Raw genomic sequence first — 25,488 nt, 5'->3', positions numbered from 1 at the left:
GAGCGAAGGGAAGGTAAAGAAAGAGGTGGATGAAATAAAAGTCACAGAGTAATCCGAAAGGACTACAAACAATACTGCGACAGGGATTGTTGAGAAGAGTAGGCGGGTGATGCCTATCATGAAGTAGAGGAGGCAATAAAGATGCTGTGAGAGGTTTGTGAAGGGCGACGGATGGCGAGTGTGAAGATGAAGGAGGAAGAGAATGATGAACAGCTGGTGATGGGGACATGGTGATGGGTGATGGGTGGGCATGTACTCAGAGGGGGAGATAAAAGGGGAGTAGACCGGTAGAGAATGGTGAGAGTGGAAGATGCGACTAACAAAGGATGTAGATGATGAGGAGGAAGGTGATCGGAAAGGAGGTTGAAGAGCAAATGATAAGTTGTAGGGGAGGGGAGGAGTGTAAGAGGAGAACTGTGGAATAAAAGGGAGAGGAGAAAGGTATAAATAGAGGATGGTGAGGTGGTGAAAGAGGAAGATGTGAATAGGAGATGCTAGAGAGAAAAGGGAAGAGATCGTCACAAATTAGAAGAAACAGCTTCGCTTGGAGGCGTTCAGTGAGCTGTACTAGCCATCAAATAAAAAATGCAAGCCCCCTGAGCTGCCCACTTTTTGTGACGCACTGCCAGCACTTAGTGCAGACCTATATCTACAAGGCCATGCAAAGCCAGTTGTGCGTTTTTTCACAGCCTTGTAGACAGGGTGTAAGGCAGTGCAGGTTGTTGTTTTGCCTTACACTACATCAAGGAGGCGTTCCACAGGCATTGCAGTGGGTTTTTCCATGCAACACCCATGGGTTTTGGTGCGTTCCCAGATTTATAAGGTATTGTTAACCCGGGAATGCGTCAAAATATTACACCTCCCTCCTTGTTTTTTCCTTTTCCAATGTGTGCTGCATTCTTCAGTACACATAGAAAGAGGAAAACACCTTGTTGGATTCTTTTTTGTGCAGGGAGGTGTCCCTTCCTGCACAGAAACAATCCTGTCTATGACACAGGCATTCTTGCACCGTGGTGCAAGGGAGCCTGCATCAGCCCTAAGGAGCAATTTGTGCACCAGCACAGGGGGAGAGGACAGACATTTGCACATTCTGTCCTTTCCATATGGCGCAGGGCAGTGCAGCCAGGTGACTTGCTGTGCTGCCCTGCGCCACGGGGCTTGTTAGTAAGCCCCACAGTTGTCCACTTTTGAAGCTGACACTGTTAGAATAGTCGGCAGGTTAGCTTCATATTTGATTTTTGGTCAGTATTGCTCAAGTTATCAAATTTGACTGCTCTTCTGGTTGTTATTGTGCTTATATGGGGTACACATATCATTACTATCTCTTTAAAATATGAACGTCTAGCGCCAAAGTTTTGAAGTTAAAGTCATTTTTTGCTAGCGGGAAACTACCTTGCGTCAATGAGATGCAAGGTAGGCGTTCCCGGGCAAAAAATGACTCAAAGCCCAGGCGCCTTATTTATCGCCCGTGCAAAAAACATGCACAGGAGGGAGACGGGCCTAAATAATGGTGGTAAGCCTGCTTAGCGCCATTATTTAATGCCTGAGTCAGCCCAGGCATTAGGGGAGCTGTGGCCCCATCTCCATGGTGAAACACCATGGAATAAGTCCACAGGTGCCCTCCCCAGGACCCAGGGACGCCCCTACACACACCAGAGTGACAGTGGAGGATGGGGGACCCCATCCCAGGTAAGTATAGGTAAGTAGAGCTAAGTATTTTATCTTTTTTTTTAAAGTGCCATTGGAGGCCCTGAAATGGGCCCCCTTACATGGCACTGGGTGCAATGGCCATGCCCAGGCGACCTGTGTCCCCTGTGCTGGCCATTGGGGTGATGGGCATGACTCCTGTCTTTTATAAGACAGGAGTCCTGTGGAATGGTAGGTTTAGCATCCAGAAATGACGCTAGGCTGATTAGAGTCATCTTTTTTTACTCTAACCAGCCTAACGTCATTTTTGGTGCAAAACCTGCTTCCCCGATACCGCCACCCTAACCCGGCTAACATCATTTTCCATGGCGATAGACCACCCTTTGCACCGGATTCCGCCATTCCATAAATAAGACACCCGGCCGGCATCTTGGTACGGCTGTAAACTTTTTTATGCAAAACTGCGTTAGTGCAGTTTTGCATCAAAAACATAAATTTGGGCCTAAGTGCTCTGCTGGACCTGGTGATTACGCTCCTGTGTATTTCATTTAAGTACGTGTCTCAAGAATTCCCCCCATGTTTCTTTCCTATTCTTTATTTTTTGGTTCTCTGTCTGTATTGTACTTCTTTATTAAAAATGCCAATAAAATATATTGAAGAAAAGGAACAAACAAATCTGCAGACGATGCAGGAGGTGAAGTGCCAAATCCATGACTATGTAGGAAACTCTGCGGCCGCAGGTCACATGCTTCCAGTAGCCCTAGTGCAGTTGTAAGTTGTTGACGTGGCTCTAGAGTGTAGGCGCAGGGTGTAGAGAGTGGCGTAGGCTGATGGTGTTAGCGATGGAGTAGGCAGTGGTAGTTCTTGAATTTTCAAATGGGTGGGGGTGGGGGGCACAGTGTAAACCATGCCACTGCCAGACAGTACAGAGTGAACTTGTGCAATAAGCAAGTCTGACTCCCTCTCTACTTCTCTCTCTCTCTCAAATTGATCCAGGAGTTTCTCCCATGTTACTTAGTTTAGATAAAGTGACGTCATGTTGAGTATTTTAAGCAAAAAAATGACACAAAGAAATCTGACAGATGTCTTTGCTTCATTTTTTGGGCCCCCCCTAACGGGGGGATGCCCTCTTTGCTTACATTATGCCTGGCGCAGGCATAATGTAGCACAAAGGGTTCCAAGTGGTACAATGCATGCATTGCACCACTTTGTAAATATGGCGTGGTGTTTTTGGCCTTGTAACGCCACATTAACGTAAAAAACAACCCACTAATGTGGAGTTAGAATGACACTAGGGGCTCTTAAATATGCCCCTATATTTTAAGTGCCTCCCTGAGTGGATTAGTAAAGCCAGCCTTTATAAGTACTTTAAAACACATGAATGTATGTGAAAGGGGGGCGATGGAGAGATGAGGGGCACATTTGCGGGTGGTAGTGAGTGAAACCGAGGAGGAGGTCATGGGGTGGGGGGGCCACAATAAACTGTCGCACAGGGCGCCACCAGTCCTAAAGCCGGCCCTGACTTTAAGGTACACTAGGGTGCACCGTCTTGCTTGGGGAAGAGCGCGAGTGTTTTCTCAGGGTAGTCGTGACTGGTCACGGAAAGTGCCTTGTGTCTACCGTGGACTGTGATACTCCCAATAGCAGAGAAGCCCTGCCACAGAGAGGACATGTTCCACCAGAGAGTGCTCAGTGACCCCCGGAGAGAAGAGACGTCCTGCCACAGAGAGGACATGTTCCACCAGAGAGTGCTCAGTGACCCCCGGAGAGAAGAGACGTCCTGCCACAGAGAGGACATGTTCCACCAGAGAGTGCTCAGTGACCCCCGGAGAGAAGAGACGTCCTGCCACAGAGAGGACATGTTCCACCAGAGAGTGCTCAGTGACCCCTGATTCACGGAGACAAGAGACCCCTGCCACACAGAGGGCATATTTCACCAGTGAGTGCCCCGTGGAGAAGAGACCCCTGCCACACAGAGGCCATATTTCACCAGGGAGTGCCCCGTGGAGACTCATACCCCAGAGGCAAGAGACCCCTGCCGCACAGAGGTCATATTTCACCTTGGAGTGCCCTGTGGAGAATCATGCCCGGGGAGAAGAGACCCCTGCCACACAGAGGGCTTATTTCACCAGGGAGTGCTCTGTGGAGACTCATGCCCCGGGGACTAGAGACCCCTGCCACACAGAGGGCATATTTCACCAGTGAGTGCCCCGTGGAGACTCATGCCACAGGGAGAAGAGACTACCTGCCACACAGAGGGCATATTTCACCAGTGAGTGCCCCGTGGAGACTCATTCCACAGGGAGACGAGAACCCTGTCGCACAGAGGGCATATTTCACCAGGAGGTGCCCCTGCTGGGTGAGATCCGTGCAGATGCTGGAGCCGGGCAGGTAGGCCTCCGCTGCTTGTTCGTGGGACGAGGGGGCCCGGGAGGGGCGGCGGTGGGAGGGGTGGCATGGTATGTGGCCTGCAGGCTGCCCGGACAGTGTCGTCAGAGCCAGCCTCACACGCAGAGCCCAGCACTTTCTTTGTGCCTCTGATCCCTCCACAAAGGCCGGTCCTAGGGCACGGGGAGCCCGGGGGGCGCTGGCTCTGTTCAGAGGCCCCTCTGCTGAGCCTGCAGGGTGAAGTGCACACTCGGCAGATCCGGAGGGAGGGCTGTATAAAAGAGGTCCCAGGGACAGCCCCCGCATCAGCGCTGCCTGCATCCTGTGTCCCGTCAGACCATGTGAGTATGGGCCGCTGCGTCCGGGGCGAGGGGCTTCTCTGGGCATAGCGGCTGGAGGGCGGGTCGGGGTGTACGAGTCTGTGAGTGCAGTGTCCATCACTGCCGGCCGTTCAAATCCACTGCATCACTGCACTTCACCACTGCTACCCCGCTGAGTAAACAGCTCTATGACAGCGTCTTTGGCCCTCTGATGCTGCTCATAGACAGATACAGAAGGTGGGAAGGTATTTGACTCTGATCATGCACAACAGTAGGAGGTGGGAGTGTCTTTGACTCTCTGGTGCTGATCATGCACAGCTGCAGAAGATGTGAGGGTCTTTGACTCGCTAATGCTCATCATAGACGAATACAGAATATGTGAGGGTCTTTGACTCACTGATGCTGATCATAGACAGATATAGAAGGTGTGAGGTATTTTGACTCTCAGATGCTACTCATAGGTAGCTGCAGAAGCTGTGAGGGTCTGTGACTCTCTGACCTAATCGTAGACAGCTACAGAAGGTGTGAGGGTCTTTGACTATCTGATGCTGATCATGCACAGCTGCAGAAGGTGTGAGGGTCTTTGACTCTCTAACGCTCATCATAGACAGATACAGAATATGTGGGGGTCCTTGACTCTAATGATGATCATAGACACATATAGAAGGTGTGAGGGTCTTTGACTGATCATAGACAGCTACAGAAGGTGTGAGGGTATTTGACTCTGATGCAGATCATCCATAGCTGAAGAAGGTATGTGTCTTTGAATCTTTGATGGTGATCAAAGACAGCTACAGAAAATGTGAGGGTCTTTGACTCTGTAATGCTGATCATAAACAGCTACAGAAGGTGTGAGGGTCTTTGACTCTCTGATGCTGGTCATAGGCAGATACAGAAGGTGTGAGGGTTTTGACTCTCTGATGCTGGTCATAGACAGATACAGAAGGCGTGAGGGTCTTTGATTCTCTCATGCTGACCATAGAGAGCTACAGAAGGTGTCAGGGTATTTGCCCCAGGTACAGAAGATGTAAAGGCCCCAACCCCTGTGAGGGAGTGATGCACAGGTACAGAAGATGTAAAGGCCCCAACCCCTGTGAGGGAGTGATGCACAGGTACAGAAGATGTAAAGGTCCCAGCCCCTGTGAGGCAGGTCATGCACAGGTACAAAAGATGTGAGGGTCTTTGCCCCTGTGAGGGAGTGATGCTCTGGTACAGAAGGTGTAAAGGTCCCAGCCCCTGTGAGGCAGGTCATGCACAGACATTTCAGCCCTGCCAAGTTTCCAAGGTCCATGTTTGATTCTTTGAATTCTGGGAATTGTAGGCTTGATTATTTTAATATAAAACAGAACTAAAAGTTCCAGAATTAGAAGAACAAAATACTGGACTAGAGCAGCACATCACACAATGACCTGGGACACTTGGCAGCTACGTAGAAGGTGGGCGGTGTTGTTCGCCCCCACCCCCACTTGGGCATAGGCTGCACAAATTACTACCTGTCCCTAGGGCAGGTCCAGCAGGTGTAATGCCGGTCATGGTATGGAAGCTTCCGATTGTCATTTATACATAGCTTGCAAGTTTCCAAGGTCCAGGCACGATGTGCTCTGCTGTTCCTGTCCTGTTTTTTTCCTTTGAATTCTGGGACTTGTAGTCCTCTTTTATACTGGCATAAATAAGACTACAAGTCCCAGAATTCAAAGAAAATCCTGTAGTGGAGCAGCACATCACGCATGGACCTGGGAAACCTGGTTAGACTGGTTATGAGTGAGCTTTGGTGGATGCTCTGTAGCTGTTTGTCATCGGTACTCAGCGTCCTTCATCGGCGCACGGTTAGTGACGTGCACAACGCGTCAGGGGAGGGGAGGCAGACCACCCCATTACCACACCCCTCACTCCTGGCACTTATTTTGACGTATTACTCCCACCACATTGCTAGCAGAGGCTGAAGAAAGCGACAGAGATGAAATGCAACCTTTGTAAGCTTGGTTTGGCAGCACGGAATAAACAGGGACCCCCATAAATAGGTCTTGTTCTTTTCATCGTTTAACAAATGATGACTCTTCCCCGGACATTAAAGTGTTGGTTGCATGATGGAACCACACAAGCGGCAACCACGCATTCCTGAACAACGCAGTCAGCACAACGACCACGTTGTTTCCACGCATGCCTTTACTACGCATGCCTATACAACGACTTTTCATTGTAAAGGCATGCCTAGTAAAGGCATGTGTGGAAACGGCATGTTTGGTTGTCGCATGCCAACCCCCCTAAAAATAGAAGTACCCTGACCCCACCCCTAAAAACTACCCCGATATCCCTACCCACCCTGAGCCCTAAAATCGACCTCCACCCCAAAAATAAAACAACCCAACACCTAAAAACAAGATTACCACGACCCCCCCACCCTCGCCTCTAAAAAAAGAAGTACCCCAACATCCACCTTTAAAAACTACCCCAATACCCCCACCCACCCTGAGCCCTAAAACCAACCCCCATCCCCAAAAATAAAACTACCCAACCACTTAAAAAACAAAATTACCCCGACCTCCCACCCCGCCCCTAAAAAGCCGACCCCCCTCTGCCTGCCCTGAATACACCCCTAAAAATCTGACCACCCCTACCTTCAGGGCAGGTGGGGGTCGGGTTTTTAGGGGCGGGGTGGGGTTAGCTTGGGGTAATTTTGTATTCAGGGCAGGTGGGGGTTCGGGGTCTTAGGGGTGGGGGGGTCGTGGTAATTTTGCATTTAGGTCAGGTGGGAGGTGCGTCATTTGGGGTGGTCATGGTAATTTTGTATTTAGTGCGGGACGGTTTTTAGGGGTGGGGGTTGGGGTAATTTTGTATTTAGGGAGGGTGGGAGGTGGGTTATTAGGGGTGGGGTGGAGGGGTTGTGGTAATTTTGTATTTAGGGCGGGGGCCGGCTTTTAGGGGTTGGGGTAATTTTGCATTTAGTGCCTGCGACTGATGCGCAGAGTGATGTGGAGGGTGGGACGGTACCCAGTCCGCTTCACCACAAGACCTAGATACTGTCCCAGAGTACTGAAATACCACGAGGCGAGGAATCTAAGGAGAAAGGTTCAGTCCCACCGCCGTGTGTTCATCAGGAAGGGTTTATTTCCCATCCTGCGGGTGTCCATTTGCCCCTTTTGGCCTGTCAGTACGTTTTAGTTCATTGATAACAGTACCCTAGTAACAGTACCCTCTTTCTGTCGGATGATTTCATCATTTCCAAGTGCGAGGGAGTCTGTCAGTCTCCTTTCGACACTGAGTTGAAGGTGTTTGGAACAGTTAATTGCCCTTCTGGGGAGGGTTTTGTAAACAATCATGGGTGATAGGTTATACATGGTGTTTGGGTGATTGCTGAAGGTATCGCTCAGAGTTGTCACTGCTTATTGTCTCGGCGTGGTGCAACAGCTGTGACGAGGAAGAGCCACCTTCATCACACTGAGCACGGGCTGTGCAGACCGCTGGCAGAGCCGGCCAGCTAGGGTCAGAGCTCCAGAAATGCCCAGAAAAACCTCCACTCACACTGTCGGGGACACGACTACAGTTCTGCTGATGCAACAGTGAAGCCTTCTGCCCCACAAGCCCTTTCGTGGCACAGAGAGAACATAACAATAAAACAAAGATCAAATCCTTACTTTAAATAAGCTGTTCAGTGTACCAGTGCAGGCCAGGGGGCTCTACCCCTCCCCACATACTCTGGCAGCCTGGTTAAGGTTGATCCCGAGTGGGTCCTCCGGGTCCTATTACCAAGAGGGTAGATATTGGATAACATACTTCAGAAGGTCTGGTGTTCCTCTCACTGCCCAGGAGAGAGGGCTCATCCAAGTTCAACCCCTTCACAGCCAGAAAAGTTACCCCCCAGCTGCCAAAAGTCAGTGGGCACAAACTCCCACAGAGCAGGCACCTCACCCACGGGCCGCTTCTGCCACATGTATGGCAGTGTGGCACTCCTGTGCTGCCAGAGGCAATCTGACAGATCTCTGGTGAGACTGATATTCAGTTTGTGTTTAGTTGATGCTGAGCAGCAATGCTAGAGCTAGTCAAACTTCAAGGTGCCCTTGCTTATGGCCTAGTCAAACTTCAAGGTGCCCTAGCTTATGGCCTAGTCAACTTCAAGGTGCCCTAGCTTATGTTCTAGTCATACTTCAAGGTGCCCTAGCATATGTCCTATTCAGACTTCAAGGTGCCCTAGCTTATGGCCTAGTCAACTTCAAGGTGCCCTAGCTTATGGCCTAGTCAAACTTCAAGGTGCCCTAGCTTACGGCCTAGTCAACTTCAAGGTGCCCTAGCTTATGGCCTAGTCAACTTCAAGGTGCCCTAGCTTATGTTCTAGTCATACTTCAAGGTGCCCTAGCATATGTCCTATTCAGACTTCAAGGTGCCCTAGCTTATGGCCTAGTCAACTTCAAGGTGCCCTAGCTTATGGCCTAGTCAAACTTCAAGGTGCCCTAGCTTATGGCCTAGTCAAGCTTCAAGGTACCCTAGCTTATGTCCTAGTCAAACTTTATAGCCCCTAGCATGTGTCCTAGTCAAACTTCAAGGTGGCTTAGCTTATGTCCTAGTCATACTTCAAGGTGCACTAGCATATGTTCTAGTCATACTTCAAGGTGCCCTAGCATATGTCCTATTCAGACTTCATGGTGCCCTAGCTTATGTCCTATTCAGACTTCAAGGTGCCCTAGCTTATGGCCTAGTTAAGCTTCAAGGTTCCCTAGCTTATGTAATATTTTATGGTGCCTTAGTCACACGTCAGGGTGCCCTAGCATATGTCCTAGTCACACTTCAAGGTGCTCTAGCATATGCCATACTTCAAAGTGCCCTAGCATACAGGGAGTGCAGAATTATTAGGCAAGTTGTATTTTTGAGGATTAATTTTATTATTGAACAACAACCATGTTCTCAATGAACCCAAAAAACTCATTAATATCAAAGCTGAATATTTTTGGAAGTAGTTTTTAGTTTGTTTTTAGTTTTAGCTATGTTAGGGGGATATCTGTGTGTGCAGGTGACTATTACTGTGCATAATTATTAGGCAACTCAACAAAAAAAAATATATACCCATTTCAATTATTTATTATTACCAGTGAAACCAATATAACATCTCAACATTCACAAATATACATTTCTGACATTCAAAAACAAAACAAAAACAAATCAGTGACCAATATAGCCACCTTTCTTTTCAAGGACACTCAAAAGCCTGCCATCCATGGATTCTGTCAGTGTTTTGATCTGTTCACCATCAACATTGCGTGCAGCAGCAACCACAGCCTCCCAGACACTGTTCAGAGAGGTGTACTGTTTTCCCTCCTTGTAAATCTCACATTTGATGATGGACCACAGGTTCTCAATGGGGTTCAGATCAGGTGAACAAGGAGGCCATGTCATTAGATTTCCTTCTTTTATACCCTTTCTTGCCAGCCAGGCTGTGGAGTACTTGGACGCGTGTGATGGAGCATTGTCCTGCATGAAAATCATGTTTTTCTTGAAGGATGCAGACTTCTTCCTGTACCACTGCTTGAAGAAGGTGTCTTCTAGGAACTGGCAGTAGGACTGGGAGTTGAGCTTGACTCCATCCTCAACCCGAAAAGGCCCCACAAGCTCATCTTTGATGATACCAGCCCAAACCAGTACTCCACCTCCACCTTGCTGGCGTCTGAGTCGGACTGGAGCTCTCTGCCCTTTACCAATCCAGCCACGGGCCCATCCATCTGGCCCATCAAGACTCACTCTCATTTCATCAGTCCATAAAACCTTAGAAAAATCAGTCTTGAGATATTTCTTGGCCCAGTCTTGACGTTTCAGCTTGTGTGTCTTGTTCAGTGGTGGTCGTCTTTCAGCCTTTCTTACCTTGGCCATGTCTCTGAGTATTGCACACCTTGTGCTTTTGGGCACTCCAGTGATGTTGCAGCTCTGAAATATGGCCAAACTGGTGGCAAGTGGCATCGTGGCAGCTGCACGCTTGACTTTTCTCAGTTCATGGGCAGTTATTTTGCGCCTTGGTTTTTCCACACGCTTCTTGCGACCCTGTTGACTATTTTGAATGAAACGCTTGATTGTTCGATGATCACGCTTCAGAAGCTTTGCAATTTTAAGAGTGCTGCATCCCTCTGCAAGATATCTCACTATTTTTGACTTTTCTGAGCCTGTCAAGTCCTTCTTTTGACCCATTTTGCCAAAGGAAAGGAAGTTGCCTAATAATTATGCACACCTGATATAGGGTGTTGATGTCATTAGACCACACCCCTTCTCATTACAGAGATGCACATCACCTAATATGCTTAATTGGTAGTAGGCTTTCGAGCCTATACAGCTTGGAGTAAGACAACATGCATAAAGAGGATGATGTGGTCAAAATACTCATTTGCCTAATAATTCTGCACTCCCTGTATGTCTTAGTCAAACTTCAAGGTGCTCGAGCATATGCCCTACTTCAAAGTGCCCTAGCATATGTCTTAGTCAAACTCCAGCGCTGCCAATTACTTTACCAGCACAACTGCTAACCAGCACACGTGCCACACGACAATTCAGACTAGTTAAGGCCCCCAAAGCTGTAAGAATTGTTTGCGTGGCAGGTATTAGTAACTATTAATGTATAAAAAATTAGTAAACAGCTGCTGTTGTGCTCAAACCCAAATCTGGCAGACAGCACCACCATGTTAGAGACAGTCACAAACACCGGTGCTAAGAATTAAGTGCCAGTGCTGAGCACTGCAAACCACCGGCTCAAATTAAGCACAGATCTCTGCCCAGATTACTCTTGAAGGACGTTTTGGTCAAGGGAACCATGGCAACCAAAACCTCAATAACCATGCGTTTGAACCACACCTGTCTTCACACCAGTTCGGAAATGAAGAAAGCTCTCTGAGAAAGCTGGGATTGTGGAAACTCCAGTTCAGTAACAAAGCCATGTCTCGAGCTGTCCTTTAATCCTTGTTTGGAGCTGGATAACTTCTTAAAATACCTGTGGCCTAATAAATACGATGGGTAGCTTACGATTAGCCAGGAACAAGAATATGGCCCGCCTATATGTATTCTAATGTCTATGTATGTAATAGAGCTATCACTGATGGTATCATATCACGTGTCATCCCCGAGCGATCTGATTGGGTCAATGGAGAGATGATCAATTACATCCCGCTAATGACATATGATTTGTGCAATGAAGATACTAGGAAAAAAGGATTCACTCAATTAATCTAATTAGTTCAGTGAAATTGCTAGATATGAAATAACAGTCAATCAATCAATCAGTACTTGTAGAGTGAGGCTTATCAATAGTGGGGTCTCACAGTCAATGAGTCTGATTGTTCAAACAATGGCCACATAAACAGCATTATTCTCAACACCTCTCATTGATCAATATCTCATACAAACTCCAGTACCAATGAAATGTATTCACAGGTTTGTAAGTAACATCCCCTTCTGTTTTATAAATGGCGTTACCTTTGGTTGGGATAATTGTTCTACTAAATATGCTATAAATGATGCCACCCGCAGTACGTCAGATCGGTTATATAGAAATGCTTTACTTGACATAATTTCAGCTCAATTTGATTTAATTGTTTATTACAGCATACAAAAATGACATACGTTTTATTATTCCCACAGAAACATTCTACATACATCGACATATAAAACGAACCATTAGGTATTTTTTTACATTTTCAATCCATTTGGTACAAACATTAAATCACACAACTATTTAGAACAGCAGGAATAGATATTTTAACACGATATATGTTGTACATTTGTTTCATCTGCCAATTTATAGAGTACATTCTTCACAAATGTCTTAAATACACGCAAAGATGACAATTGAAACATCGATAGGTCCTAATATATCTCATCAGTCCATACACTAGTGGGTGATCAAATGTATTGTCACACTCGTTGGTCGTATTTGGTTAATTAGAAATGTTGTGCTTAGTATCCCCCTCAAAGGATCTGAGTAGTTATTAGCAACGATGTGATTGATATCATCGTCATTGAATCTGATTGGTTAAATAAAACTTGAAATCATTGTCAGTGCCTCTGATTGGTCTAGTAGAAATGCCCTATGTGTTACCATTGTCAGTTCCTCTGATTGGCCCACTGATGACACTATCAATGATAATACTCTCAGTGGATTGGACAGTTCTACATGAGACTCTATAAATCACTTCAATTTGTATTGATTAATTAACCTTGTGTTGAGACAAAAAAATATCAATTACCTTTTTGAACCCCATTGGTCCTTTGAAAATGCTATAGTTGATGTTGCACACAATAGTTCTGATTGGTGCACTGGAGATTTTATAAATGACGTCACAGTCAGTAGACTGAATGAGTAGGTTGGGGTCCCTATAGACGATGCAGCAATTAATGGATCTGAATGGTCCACCGGGGCTCTCTTGTTTCACTCGGTAAGTATCCACGACACTGCAGTTGATCAGGACTGCTCAAAAAGTATTCTAAAGTTAACTAACTGGTTTTGTATAGTGCCAGGTTACCAAAGCCTCATAGCGCTTGCAACCGGGGCCTTTGTCACCAAACTCAATGCACCCAATTTATTTGCCTCTGGATAGTAAGAGTGTGATTTGTCCTGCCTGGCCTGCACCCTGTGTTTCCACCTGCAGGATCTCAGCAGGATTCTGAGCACCTTTTTATGTTATGTTACGTTATCTGCTCTTATAAAGCGCTGCAACTCATTTGCGTAGAGTATCTTGGCGCTTGCTACTGAACAATGGCACTGGGAGAGTTAGAATAGCCAGATTTAAAGTAAAAAATAATAATTGGGAAGTTCCGGACAGGAACGGATATGGAGAGGCAGTCTTTTTCAATAAAATGGGGTGAGTTAGGAAAAGGAGCACCCACCATGTCCACCTGTACGAATCCCGGGAATCCTTAGGGATGCTTTATTGGTAGACCTGAGTGAGCGTGAAGGGTAAGAATAATGGCTGCTGCCAGTAATACGTTGCCATAGTCAAGGCAACTTGTAATTAGTGCCTGGACCAGGGTCTTTCAGGACGAGGAGGGAAGCCAGGGGAAAACTCTTTTTAGGAGACGTAGCTTGGCACAGCTAGACCCATAAATAGTGTTAACCTGCTTTTTCATGGAAAGGGTTTGATCATGTTTAAAAATACTTGGATCAAACCAATTAGCACCCAGACCATGGTTGTTATGGCACAGCATCCGTCAGATAATAACATTATGGCTTGCACAGGGTACCAGTGAGCAGGATGTCAAGTTATTCTATTGCATGTAACATTAGCTGCCCCTCCCCTGTGCATCCTCATGATGACTTGTGCCAGGTGGATCTAGGATGAGGATACAGGCCTATGCCAACGTTATCGGCTGTAGAGCCAAGAAAACATCTTCATAATGGTGGTTCCCCCACTCAGCACCCTGGGCCAGCCTGGCAACCACTGCATCTCCGCCCGCCATCTTTCTTACCTGCGAACACTGAGAGCTCATAGGAAAGTTAACTCTAGAGTTAAGATTTTTTTATATCCCTGCCGCTCCAGAACCTTGAACCGAGGAACCAATGAGCAGCCAAGCCATGGAGACCCTGGGCCAGTGGAAGGTGACTGTCTGGGAGGAGGAGAACTTCCAAGGCAAGCGCTGCGAGTTCATGGTCGAGTGTCCAAACATCCTGGAGAGAGGCTTCCGCAAGATCCGCTCCGTCAAGGTGGAAAACGGCCCGTAAGTCAAATCAAATCAAATCATTAGCATTTGTAAAGCGCGCTACTCACCCGTGCGGGTCTCAAGGCGCTAGGGGGGAAAGGGGGGGTTATCGCTGCTCGAACAGCCAAGTCTTTAGGAGTCTCCGGAAAGCGGAGTGGTCCTGGGTGGTCCTGAGGCTGGTGGGGAGGGAGTTCCAGGTCTTGGCCGCCAGGAAGGAGAAAGATCTCCCACCCGCCGTGGAGCGGCGGGTGCGAGGGACGGCAGCAAGTGCGAGGCCAGCGGAGCGGAGGGGGCGGGTGGGGACGTAGAAGCTGAGGCGTCTGTTGAGGTATTCCGGTCCCTTGTTGTGGAGGGCTTTGTGTGCGTGGGTGAGAAGACGGAAGGTGATCCTTTTGCTGACTGGGAGCCAATGCAGGTGTCTCAGGTGTGCGGAGATGTGGCTGTTGCGGGGTACGTCGAGGATGAGGCGGGCCGAGGCGTTTTGGATGCGTTGCAGGCGGTTTTGGAGTTTGGCGGTGGTCCCAGCGTAGAGGGTGTTGCCGTAGTCCAGGCGACTCGTGACAAGGGCGTGGGTCACGGTTTTTCTGGTGTCGGCGGGGATCCAGCGGAAGATCTTGCGGAGCATGCGGAGAGTGAGGAAGCAGGCGGAGGACACGGCGTTGACTTGCTTGGTCATGGTGAGAAGAGGGTCCAAGATGAAGCCGAGGTTGCGGGCGTGGTCTGCGGGGGTCGGTGCGGTGCCGAGGGCCGTGGGCCACCAGGAGTCGTCCCAGGCGGACGGGGTGTTGCCGAGGATGAGGACTTCCGTTTTTTCAGAGTTCAGCTTTAGGCGGCTGAGCCTCATCCAATCTGCGACGTCCTTCATACCCTCTTGTAGGTTGGTCTTGGCGCTGGCGGGGTCCTTGGTGAGGGAGAGTACAAGTTGGGTGTCGTCGGCGTAGGAGGTGATGATGATGTCGTGCTTGCGTACGATGTCGGCGAGGGGGCTCATGTAGACATTGAAGAGTGTCGGGCTGAGCGATGAGCCTTGAGGTACGCCGCAGATGATCTTGGTGGGTTCTGAGCGAAACGGAGGGAGGTAAACTCTTTGGGAGCGGTTAGCGAGGAAGGAGGCGATCCAGTCCAGGGCCTGGCCTTGGATCCCGGTGGAGCGTAGGCGGGTGATTAGGGTGCGGTGACAGACGGTGTCAAAGGCAGCCGAGAGGTCGAGGAGAATGAGGGCGACTGTTTCACCGTTGTCCATCAGGGTTCTGATGTCGTCTGTGACTGAGATGAGGGCGGTTTCCGTGCTGTGGTTGGTTCGGAATCCGGTTTGTGAAGGGTCGAGCAGGTTGTTGTCTTCCAGGAAGGTGGTCAGCTGTTTGTTGACGGTCTTTTCTATTACCTTGGCTGGGAAAGGTAGAAGAGAGATGGGGCGGAAGTTTTTCAGGTCGCTTGGGTCAGCCGTAGGTTTCTTTAGTAGGGCGTTGACTTCAGCGTGCTTCCAGCATTCGGGGAAGGTAGCAGAAGAAAAAGAAGAGTTGATGACGGTCTGGAGGTGCGGGGCGATGATGTCGTCGGCTTTGTTAAAGATGAAGTGCGGGCAGGGGTCCGAAGGGGCGCCGGAGTGGATAGAGTTCATGATGGATTTGGTTTCTTCCGTGTTGATGTGGGTCCAGTTGTTGAGGGTGATGTCCGGGGAAGCGGGTTCAGTGGTGTATGGTTGGGTCTGGTGTCCGAAGCTGTCGTGGAGGTCGCTGATCTTGCGATGGAAGAAAGTGGCGAGGGATTCGCACAAATCCTGTGAGGGCGTGACGGCGTTGGCGCTGGCGCTGGGGTTGGAGAACTCTTTGACGATGCTGAAGAGTTCTCTGCTGTTGTGGCTGTTTTTGTCTAGTCTGTCGGTGAAAAAGTTCCTTTTGGCAGTGCGGATCAGGTGGTGGTGTTCGCGTGTAGCGTTCTTGAGGGCGGTCATGTTGTCAGCGGTGTGGTCCTTGCGCCAGGCCTTCTCAAGGGCACGACAAGTTTTCTTTGATTCTTTGAGGGTGTCAGAGAACCAGAGAGGTTTTTTGGTGTTGGTCTGTCGATGCGTGCGTTTGAGGGGAGCAAGGTTGTCAGCGCAGTTGGAGATCCAGTTTGTGAGGTTGAGAGCTGCGTCGTTGGGGTCGGTGGTGAGGGTGGGTTGGTTGGCGGCGAGAGCGGAGAAGAGTTGCTCTTCAGGGATCTTGTTCCACTGTCGACGAGGGATGGGTTGAGTGCGGAGGTGGGAGGTCTCGCGTCGGAATGTGAAGTGGACGCAGCTGTGGTCGGTCCAGTGCAGGGCAGAGGTGTGGCTGAAGAAGACGTGTTTGCTGGCGGAGAAGATAGGGTCGAGCGTGTGTCCGGCGATGTGGGTGGCGGTGTTCACCAGTTGTTTGAGGCCGAGGTTGGCGAGGTTGTCGAGCAGGGTGGTGGTGTTGGGGTCGTTGTTTTGTTCCAGATGGAAGTTGAGGTCGCCTAGGAGGATGTAGTCCGGTGAGGCGAGGGCGTGCGGGGAGATGAAGTCGGCGATGGCGTCGCTGAAAGAGGCGCGAGGTCCGGGAGGACGGTAGACGAGGGATCCTCTGAGGGTGGTCCTTGGGTCGGTGCGAATCTGAAAATGCAGGTGTTCAGCGGCGAGGGGGGGGTCTTCGGTGGAGGTGGTGACGCTGATGGAGTCTTTGAAGATGATGGCGACACCTCCTCCTACTTGGTTGGTGCGGTCTTTTCTGGAGATCTTGTAGCCTTCGGGGATGGCGGGTAGCGATGTCTGGAGCAGAGGAGGCGTTCATCCATGTCTCCGTGATGAAGGCGACGTCCGGGGCTGTGGAGTCCAGGAGGTCCCAAAGTTCAACGGCGTGCTTGTGGACGGAACGAGCGTTGACCAGGATGCACTTGAGGTGGCTGATGGCGCGTGGGCTTGTGGTCGTGGTAGTTGCGTGGTGGAAGATGCGTTTGCAGGAGTTGCAGGCGAAGGGTCCATGGGTGCGTTTGGGGTGAGCTAGGAAGCAGGTTTTGGAGCGCCCTGGGTTGAGGGCGTGGAGGGTGGTGGGGTCGTAGCGGATCAGCGGGGCTTGGGGGAGCTGGGGACCAGGGGTCGTGGCGCTGGGCGCGGGCCAGGCGCGGACGGGCGCAGACGGGCTTGCCTCTGGCGCGCCTCCGGCACGCCAGCGGCGTGCCCGCTGCGCGCGCCCGCTGCGCAGTCGCGCAGCGGCCGCCATAAGAGGTAGGAGGGGGGGGAGGGGTCAGCTGGGGGCGAATGGGAGCTGGGGGGCGGGGGCGTGCAGGAGGTCGCGGCGGGAAAGCGCGAGGGAGGGGGGGGACAGGTAGAGTGAGAGGAGCTGGGGGAGGGGGTTTAGGGTGGAGGAGGGTGAGTGTTAGGAGGTTTGGAGATTAGGGAGAGAGATAGGAGTAGGGTTGTGAAGATAGGGGAGGGGGGGTTGTAGCGGTGGGTGAGGGAGAGAGGTAGAGTGAGAGGATAGGGAGATAGGTAGTAGAGGGGGTGGCGGGAGGGGGGGAGAGATAGAGAAATAGATAGAGAAAATAGATAGAGAAGTCGATAGATAGGGAAATAGATAGATAGACAGATAGGTAGGTAGGAGGAGGTGGAGAGTGGGGGAGTTAGATAGTGAGATAGGGAGCTAGAGAGATAGGAAGATAGGAGGAGTGAGGGAGGTAGATAGCGAACGGGTTAGCTAGGGGTGAGAGAGGGGGAGGCGAGTGAGGGAGGGGGATGAGGAAGGAGCAGGAGGGCAGGCTCGGGGGAAGAAGACGGAGGAGGTAGAAGAGCCGAAGACAGGAGAACAGAAGACAGGAGAACAGAAGACAGAAGAACAGAAGACAGAAGAGCAGAAGAGCAGAAGACAGAAGAACAGAAGACAGGAAGAGCAGAAGAACAGAGAAGAACAGAGAAGAACACAGAAGAACACAGAAGAACAGAGAAGAACAGAGAAGAACACAGAAGAACACAGAAGAACACAGAAGAACACAGAAGAAGAACACAGAAGCACAGAGAAGAACAGAGAAGAAGAACACAGAAGACCGGAAGAACACAGAAGAACAGAAGGGAAGAACAGAAGAACAGAAGAACACAGAAGAAGATTGCAGAGGGGGAGCGAGGAGGGAGAGACAGAGAGGAGGAAAAGAAGCAGGAGCAGAAGAGAAGGTGAGTGGCGCGGGGCAGGGCGAGGGGCTGGGAGGAGGGGGGTACTTACAGTTAGGTGGGTCTCAGGAACACAGGAACTCGGGAACTTGGAGGAGCTGCAGCGGCAGGGGGAGCGACCTACCCTTGGGTCAAGGGTCGCTACCACTGTCGCGCAGCGGCCGCCATAAGAGGTAGGAGGGGGGGGAGGGGTCAGCTGGGGGCGAATGGGAGCTGGGGGGCGGGGGCGTGCAGGAGGTCGCGGCGGGAAAGCGCGAGGGAGGGGGGGGACAGGTAGAGTGAGAGGAGCTGGGGGAGGGGGTTTAGGGTGGAGGAGGGTGAGTGTTAGGAGGTTTGGAGATTAGGGAGAGAGATAGGAGTAGGGTTGTGAAGATAGGGGAGGGGGGGTTGTAGCGGTGGGTGAGGGAGAGAGGTAGAGTGAGAGGATAGGGAGATAGGTAGTAGAGGGGGTGGCGGGAGGGGGGGAGAGATAGAGAAATAGATAGAGAAAATAGATAGAGAAGTCGATAGATAGGGAAATAGATAGATAGACAGATAGGTAGGTAGGAGGAGGTGGAGAGTGGGGGAGTTAGATAGTGAGATAGGGAGCTAGAGAGATAGGAAGATAGGAGGAGTGAGGGAGGTAGATAGCGAACGGGTTAGCTAGGGGTGAGAGAGGGGGAGGCGAGTGAGGGAGGGGGATGAGGAAGGAGCAGGAGGGCAGGCTCGGGGGAAGAAGACGGAGGAGGTAGAAGAGCCGAAGACAGGAGAACAGAAGACAGGAGAACAGAAGACAGAAGAACAGAAGACAGAAGAGCAGAAGAGCAGAAGACAGAAGAACAGAAGACAGGAAGAGCAGAAGAACAGAGAAGAACAGAGAAGAACACAGAAGAACACAGAAGAACAGAGAAGAACAGAGAAGAACACAGAAGAACACAGAAGAACACAGAAGAACCGAGAAGAAGAACACAGAAGCACAGAGAAGAACAGAGAAGAAGAACACAGAAGACCGGAAGAACACAGAAGAACAGAAGGGAAGAACAGAAGAACAGAAGAACACAGAAGAAGATTGCAGAGGGGGAGCGAGGAGGGAGAGACAGAGAGGAGGAAAAGAAGCAGGAGCAGAAGAGAAGGTGAGTGGCGCGGGGCAGGGCGAGGGGCTGGGAGGAGGGGGGTACTTACAGTTAGGTGGGTCTCAGGAACACAGGAACTCGGGAACTTGGAGGAGCTGCAGCGGCAGGGGGAGCGACCTACCCTTGGGTCCTTATGTGACCTTATGATGTGGTGTGATGGTCACTGAGCATACGTACACATGTGTGCGCATGTGTGTGCGTGGGTGTGTACATAAACATGTTGCATGTTTCAGGAAGTTCAGATCAAACATACCAGTGACTCAGAGGAGATAAAACAGAGGCCCCGATCAAGCCACAAATCAACTCCTCCCACTCCTTTTATCCAAATTGGGGTTCCCTTCAATGCCAGTGGAAAAGTTTGCAACTTGGAAACACTGTTTTATAGTGACCTGTCCTTCATCCCTCAAACAGACGAGTCTACTAAAGAGAGACAGAGAGAGAGAATGTGTGTGTTGGTGATGGAGCCGGTTCTGGCTTTTTCTACACTGCTCCCAAACATCACTGTGGAACTTTCACATTTGGATAATTATAGCAGTTATACCCTGAACTCTCCCAAGGGTGTTTTTCGAAGCTTCACGGAGTTCAGAGTGAGGCCACCCTCCTGTTTGTAGTCTGACTAGGTAAAACCACATCACACCTCCTCATTGGCTCCCGCTAAAAGAAAGAGCGACCGCAGCACTCTTTCTACTTGACACACCACAGCTGGGCAGGAAACCACATCACAAACTGCTCACCCCGTAGCCTCTGACCACAAACTTCAGGGCTCCTAAGAGAGAGCTCTTGTTAACCCGCACGAGCAGATCCAGGAAGCGCCTTGTGTGTGCAGGGACTCAGGTGCAAAGAAAGTCCATGCCGCGCTGGCCAATCAGCGTGCTTTCAAGAGGGCACTCACTGACGACAAAGGGCTTCGAGCTACACCTCTGAAGCGTGATCAGACCAGCATTGCTAGCAGATGAAAATCTGATTTAAGACAGGGACAGAATTTCTAAATCTGTGTTACCTTCAGCGAGCATTTTCTAGTATCATTCCTCCTCATATATTAACAAAACAGAAATGTTCCATCCACTTCAGTCCCTTTTTGGTAGATCAGTAATTCATTCCCAGCCTACAACACGCCAAAGCTCCAACTTCTTCAAGTAATAAAAACGTCAGAAGAGAAACGCAAAAGTACGAGCATTGACAAAACCAATAAGTCCGGATTGTCTTTGAGCCAAGACATTAAACAACATTTACCGTGAAAAAAACGAAAAAAAACTGCTTTCTGAATACAATGGATCCATGAGATGAAACATGTAATTAGTCTCAGATACATATCAATACAAATACTCCATAGGAGTGGAATGCTACACCAAGCAGCAAATAGCATGAGGGTAGAGAAATACTTCTCCGGACGGAGTCAAAACCCACCCGATTATTATTTTAAAGAATTGGCAACAATAGGTAAACAGACAAGCTAGTCCTAAAAAGGAAAACTATTTGCTAGCCTTAGATACAATTTCTTCAGATTTAATTTAAAATGAAGTGCTCTTTAGTTCCTGATGTTTCATTATAGGCAGGTCAGTATCATGTTTATGGAGCTGCTCACATGTTTAATGTGTAATTAGAAACCATGCTTGCATTATAGACTCATTGTCTCAACAAACCACAATTTACTCCCGTATCTGGACCTGTGAATGCAACAACTGAGCAATTTCTGCATGTTTCTCTTGATAATAAGAATCTCTTTTGCTGGGAGAGCGTCCTACTGATCATGCTTTTTAATGTGAGTTTGTCACGTTTCTCTTTTGCTGTGATTCTCTCTTTTTGTGATTCTCTTGTGATTTTCTCTTGGTGTGATTCTCTTGTGATACTTTCTTGGTATGATTCTGTTGTGATTCACCCGGTGTGATTTTCTCTTGGTGTGAATCTCTGTTGTTGTGATTCTCTCTTGGTGTGAGTCTCTTGTAATTCTCTCTTGGCGTGTTTCTCTTGTGATTCTCTCTTGGTCCGATTCTTTCTTGGTGTGAATCTCTCTTGTTGTGATTCACTCTTGGTTTGATTCTCTTGTGATTCTCTTAGTGTGACTCTCTTGTGATTCTCGTGGTGTGATTATCTTGTGATTCTCTCTTGGTGTGATTCTCTTGTGATTCTCACAGTGTGATTCTCTTGTACTTCTCTCTTGGTGTGATTCTCTTGTAATTCATCGTTGGGGTGTTTCTCTTGTGACTCTCTCTTGGGGTGATTCTCTCTTGGTGTGAATCTCTCTTGCTGTGATTCACTCTTGGTGTCAATATCTTGTGATTCTCTCTTGATGTGACTCTCTTGTGATTCTCTTGGTGTGACTATGTTGTGATTCTCTCTTGGTTTGATTCTCTTGTGATTCTCACGGTGTGATTCTCTTGTACTTCTCTCTTGGTGTGATTCTCTTGTAATTCATCGTTGGGGTGTTTCTCTTGTGATTCTCTCTTGGTGTGATTCTCTCTTTGTGTGAATCTCTCTTGCTGTGATTCACTCTTGGTGTGAATATCTTGTGATTCTCTCTTGGTGTGACTCTCTTGCGATTCTCTTGGTGTGACTATGCTGTGATTCTCTCTTGGTGTGATTCTCTTGTGATTCTCTCTTGGTGTGATTCTCTTGTGATTCTCTCTTGGTGTGATTCTCTTGTGATTCTCTCGGTGTGATTCTCTTGTGATTCTCTCTTGGTGTGATTCTCTTGTGATTCTCTCTTGGTGTGATTCTCTTGTGATTCTCTCGGTGTGATTCTCTTGTGATTCTCTCAGTCTCTTGGTGTGATTCTCTTGTTATTAAACCTTGGTGTGTTTCTCTTGTGATTCTCTCGGTGTGATTCTCTTGTACTTCTCTCTTGGTGTGGTTCTCTTGTTATTAACCCTGGGTGTGAATCTCTCTTGTGATTCACTCTTGATGTGATTATCTTGTGATTCTCTCTTGGTGTGATTCTCTTGTACTTCTCTCTTGCTATGAGTCTCTTGTAATTCTCTCTTGGTGTGATTCTCTTGTAATTCACTTTGGTGTGATTCTCTTGTGATTCTCTCGGTGTTATTATCTTGTAATTCACTCTTGGTGTGATTCTCTTGTAATTCACTCTTGGTGTGATTCTCTTGTGATTCTCTCGGTGTGATTATCTTGTGATTCTCTCTTGGTCTGATTCTCTTGGTGTGATTCTCTTGTAATTCTCTCTTGGTGTGATACTCTGGTATGATTCTTTCCTGCTGTGGTTCCCTCTTGCTGGGGATCTCTTCCGCCAAGATTCCCTCTTGCTGCAAGTCTCTCTTGCTGTCATACTTCGCTTGTCTGTTTCTCTTTTTCTGGGACTCTCTTTGCTGAGATTCTCTCTTGCTGCTAATCTCTCGCTGTGATTTTTTGCTGATCTGGTTCTCTCTTGCTCCACTTCTCCCTTGGTGCAATGAGTCTTTCTTCATATGAACCTAACTCATTGCACGCCCCCCTGCTGCGATTCTTGGTTGCTGCAGTCTTCCTTCCAGCCAGTAATGTTTCTGTAATGAGTCTTTCTCACTGCGACTTTCTGCAATTTCGTCTGGCCGCGAGCCTCCCTTGCTGTAAGTCTCTTGCTGTGTGTCTCTTGCCGTGAGCCTCCCTTGTTGTAAGTCTCTTGCTGTGTGTCTCTTGCCGCGAGCCTCCCTTGCTGTAAGTCTCTTGCTGTGAGTCTCTTGCTATGAGCCTCTTGCTGTGAGTCTCTTGCTGTGAGTCTCTTGCCGCGAGCCTCCCTTGCTGTAAGTCTCTTGCTGTGTGTCTCTTGCCGTGAGCCTCCCTTGTAAGTCTCTTGCTGTGTGTCTCTTGCCGTGAGCCTCCCTTGTTGTAAGTCTCTTGCTGTGTGTCTCTTGCCGTGAGCCTCCCTTGTTGTAAGTCTCTTGCTGTGTGTCTCTTGCCGCGAGCCTCCCTTGCTGTAAGTCTCTTGCTGTGAGTCTCTTGCTATGAGTCTCTTGCTGTGAGTCTCTTGCTGTGAGTCTCTTGCCGCGAGCCTCCCTTGCTGTAAGTCTCTCTTGCTGTGTGTCTCTTGCCGCGAGCCTCCCTTGCTGTAAGTCTCTTGCTGTGAGTCTCTTGCTATGAGTCTCTTGCTGTGAGTCTCTTGCTATAAGTCTCGCTGTAAGTCTCTCATGCTATGAGTCTCTTGCTATGAGTCTCTTGCTGTGAGTCTCTTGCTATGAGCCTCGCTGTAAGTCTCTCTTGCTATGAGTCTCTTGCGATGAGTCTCTTGCTGCGAGTCTCTTGCTGTGAGTCTCTTGCTATAGGTCTCTTGCTGTAAGTCTCTCTCGCTATGAGTCTCTTGCTATGAATCTCTTGCTATGAGTCTTGCTATGAGTCTCTTGCTACGAGTCCCTCTTGCTATGACTCTCTTGCTTTGAGTCTCTTGCTATGATTCTTGCTATGAGTTTCTCATGCTATGCGTCTCTGGCTATGAGTCTCTTGCTACGATTCTCTCCTGCTATGAGTCTCTCTTGCTGTGAGTCTCTCTTGTTATGAGCCTCTTGCTGTAAGTCTGTCTTGCTATGAGTTTCTATAACCTTCAAGTCCCTCTTAGCAAAGCTGGCAGTAGGGTGGGGCCCCCTTCTTGTACTTTTCATGGGGGGGTCGCTCAAGTTTCGTTACGGCACTGATGAGTCTCAAATTATTATGACTCTCTCTTTCTATGTATCTCTTGGTATGGGTCTCTTTTGATGAGTCTCTCTTGTTATGAGTCTCTCTGCTATGAGTCTCTTGCCATGAGCCTCTCTTGCTATAACTCCCTCATGCTATGAATTTCTTGCTATGACTCTCTCTTACAAAGAGTCTCTTTTGTTATGAATCTCTCTTACTAGGAGTATCTCTTTCTATGACTTTCTCCTGCTACGAGCCTCTCTTGCTATGAATCTCTTGCTATGACTCTTGCTATGAGTCTCTTGCTATGACTCTCTCCTGCTATGAGTCTCAATTGCTATGAATCTCTTGCTATGAGTGTCTCTTGCTACGAGTCTCTTGCTATGACTCTTGCTATGAGTCCCTTGCTATGACTCTTGGTATGAGTCTCTCTTGCTATGACTCTTGCTGAGTCTCTCTTGCTATGACTCTTGCTATGATTCTCTCTTGCTATGAGTCTCTTACTATGAGTCTCTTGCTATGACTCTTGCTATGAGTATCTCTTGCTATGAGCCTCTTGCTATGAAGTCTTTTGCTATGACTCTTGCTATGAGTCCCTTGCTATGACTCTTGCTATGAGACTCTCTTGCTATGACTCTTGCTATGAGTCTCTCTTGCTATGAGTCTTGCTATGATTCTCTCTTGCTATGAGTCTCTTACTATGAGTCTCTTGCTATGACTCTTGCTATGAGTCTCTCTTGCTATGAGCCTCTTGCTATGACTCTTGCTATGAGTCCCATGCTCTGACTCTTGCTATGAGCCTCTCTTGCTATGACTCTTGCTATGAGTCTCTCTTGCTATGAGTCTCTTGGTATGAGTCTCTTGCTATGGTTCTCTCTTGCTATGAGTCTCTTACTATGAGTCTCTTGCTATGACTCTTGCTATGAGTCTCTCATGTTATGAGCCTCTTGCTATGACTCTTGCTATGCGTCCCTTGCTTTGACTCTTGCTATGAGTCTCTCTTGCTATGAGTCTCTTGCTATGATTCTCTCTTGCTATGAGTCTCTTGCTATGAGTCTCTCTTGCTGTAAGTCTCTTGCTATGACTCTTGTTATGAGTCTCTCTTGCTATGATTCTCTTGCTGTTAGTCTCTTGCTATGACTCTTGCTATGATTCTCTCTTGCTATGAGTCTCTTACTATGAGTCTCTTGCTATGACTCTTGCTATGAGTATCTCTTGCTATGAGCCTCTTGCTATGAAGTCTTTTGCTATGACTCTTGCTATGAGTCCCTTGCTATGACTCTTGCTATGAGTCTCTCTTGCTATGAATCTTGCTATGAGTCTCTCTTGCTATGCCTCTTGCTATGATTCTCTCTTGCTATGAGTCTCTTACTACGAGTCTCTTGCTATGACTCTTGCTATGAGTCTCTCTTGCTATGAGCCTCTTGCTATGACTCTTGCTATGAGTCCCTTGCTATGACTCTTGCTATGAGCCTCTCTTGCTATGACTCTTGCTATGAGTCTCTCTTGCTATGAGTCTCTTGGTATGAGTCTCTTGCTATGGTTCTCTCTTGCTATGAGTCTCTTACTATGAGTCTCTTGCTATGAGTCTCTCTTGCTG

At 48.6% G+C, this 25,488-nt stretch overlaps 1 protein-coding gene across 1 annotated transcript in view; it reads left to right on the top strand.

Moving 5' to 3' along the window:
* Positions 1–4,212: 4,212 nt before the first annotated feature.
* The window catches only part of CRYBA2 (crystallin beta A2), a 35,132-nt gene continuing 13,856 nt past the window's right edge, over positions 4,213–25,488 (top strand). Inside the window, exons 1-2 of the mRNA XM_069227125.1 lie at positions 4,213–4,376; positions 13,862–14,039. Coding sequence (XP_069083226.1) covers positions 13,882–14,039 — 158 coding nt within the window. The 5' untranslated portion in view covers positions 4,213–4,376; positions 13,862–13,881. The remainder of the gene's footprint in view (positions 4,377–13,861; positions 14,040–25,488) is intronic.

This window comes from Pleurodeles waltl, chromosome 3_2 (assembly GCF_031143425.1).
Source record: "Pleurodeles waltl isolate 20211129_DDA chromosome 3_2, aPleWal1.hap1.20221129, whole genome shotgun sequence".
Taxonomy (NCBI): domain Eukaryota; kingdom Metazoa; phylum Chordata; class Amphibia; order Caudata; family Salamandridae; genus Pleurodeles; species Pleurodeles waltl.
The sequence above is the reverse complement of the archived record's forward strand: the minus strand, read 5'-3'. Positions and strand labels throughout refer to the sequence as shown.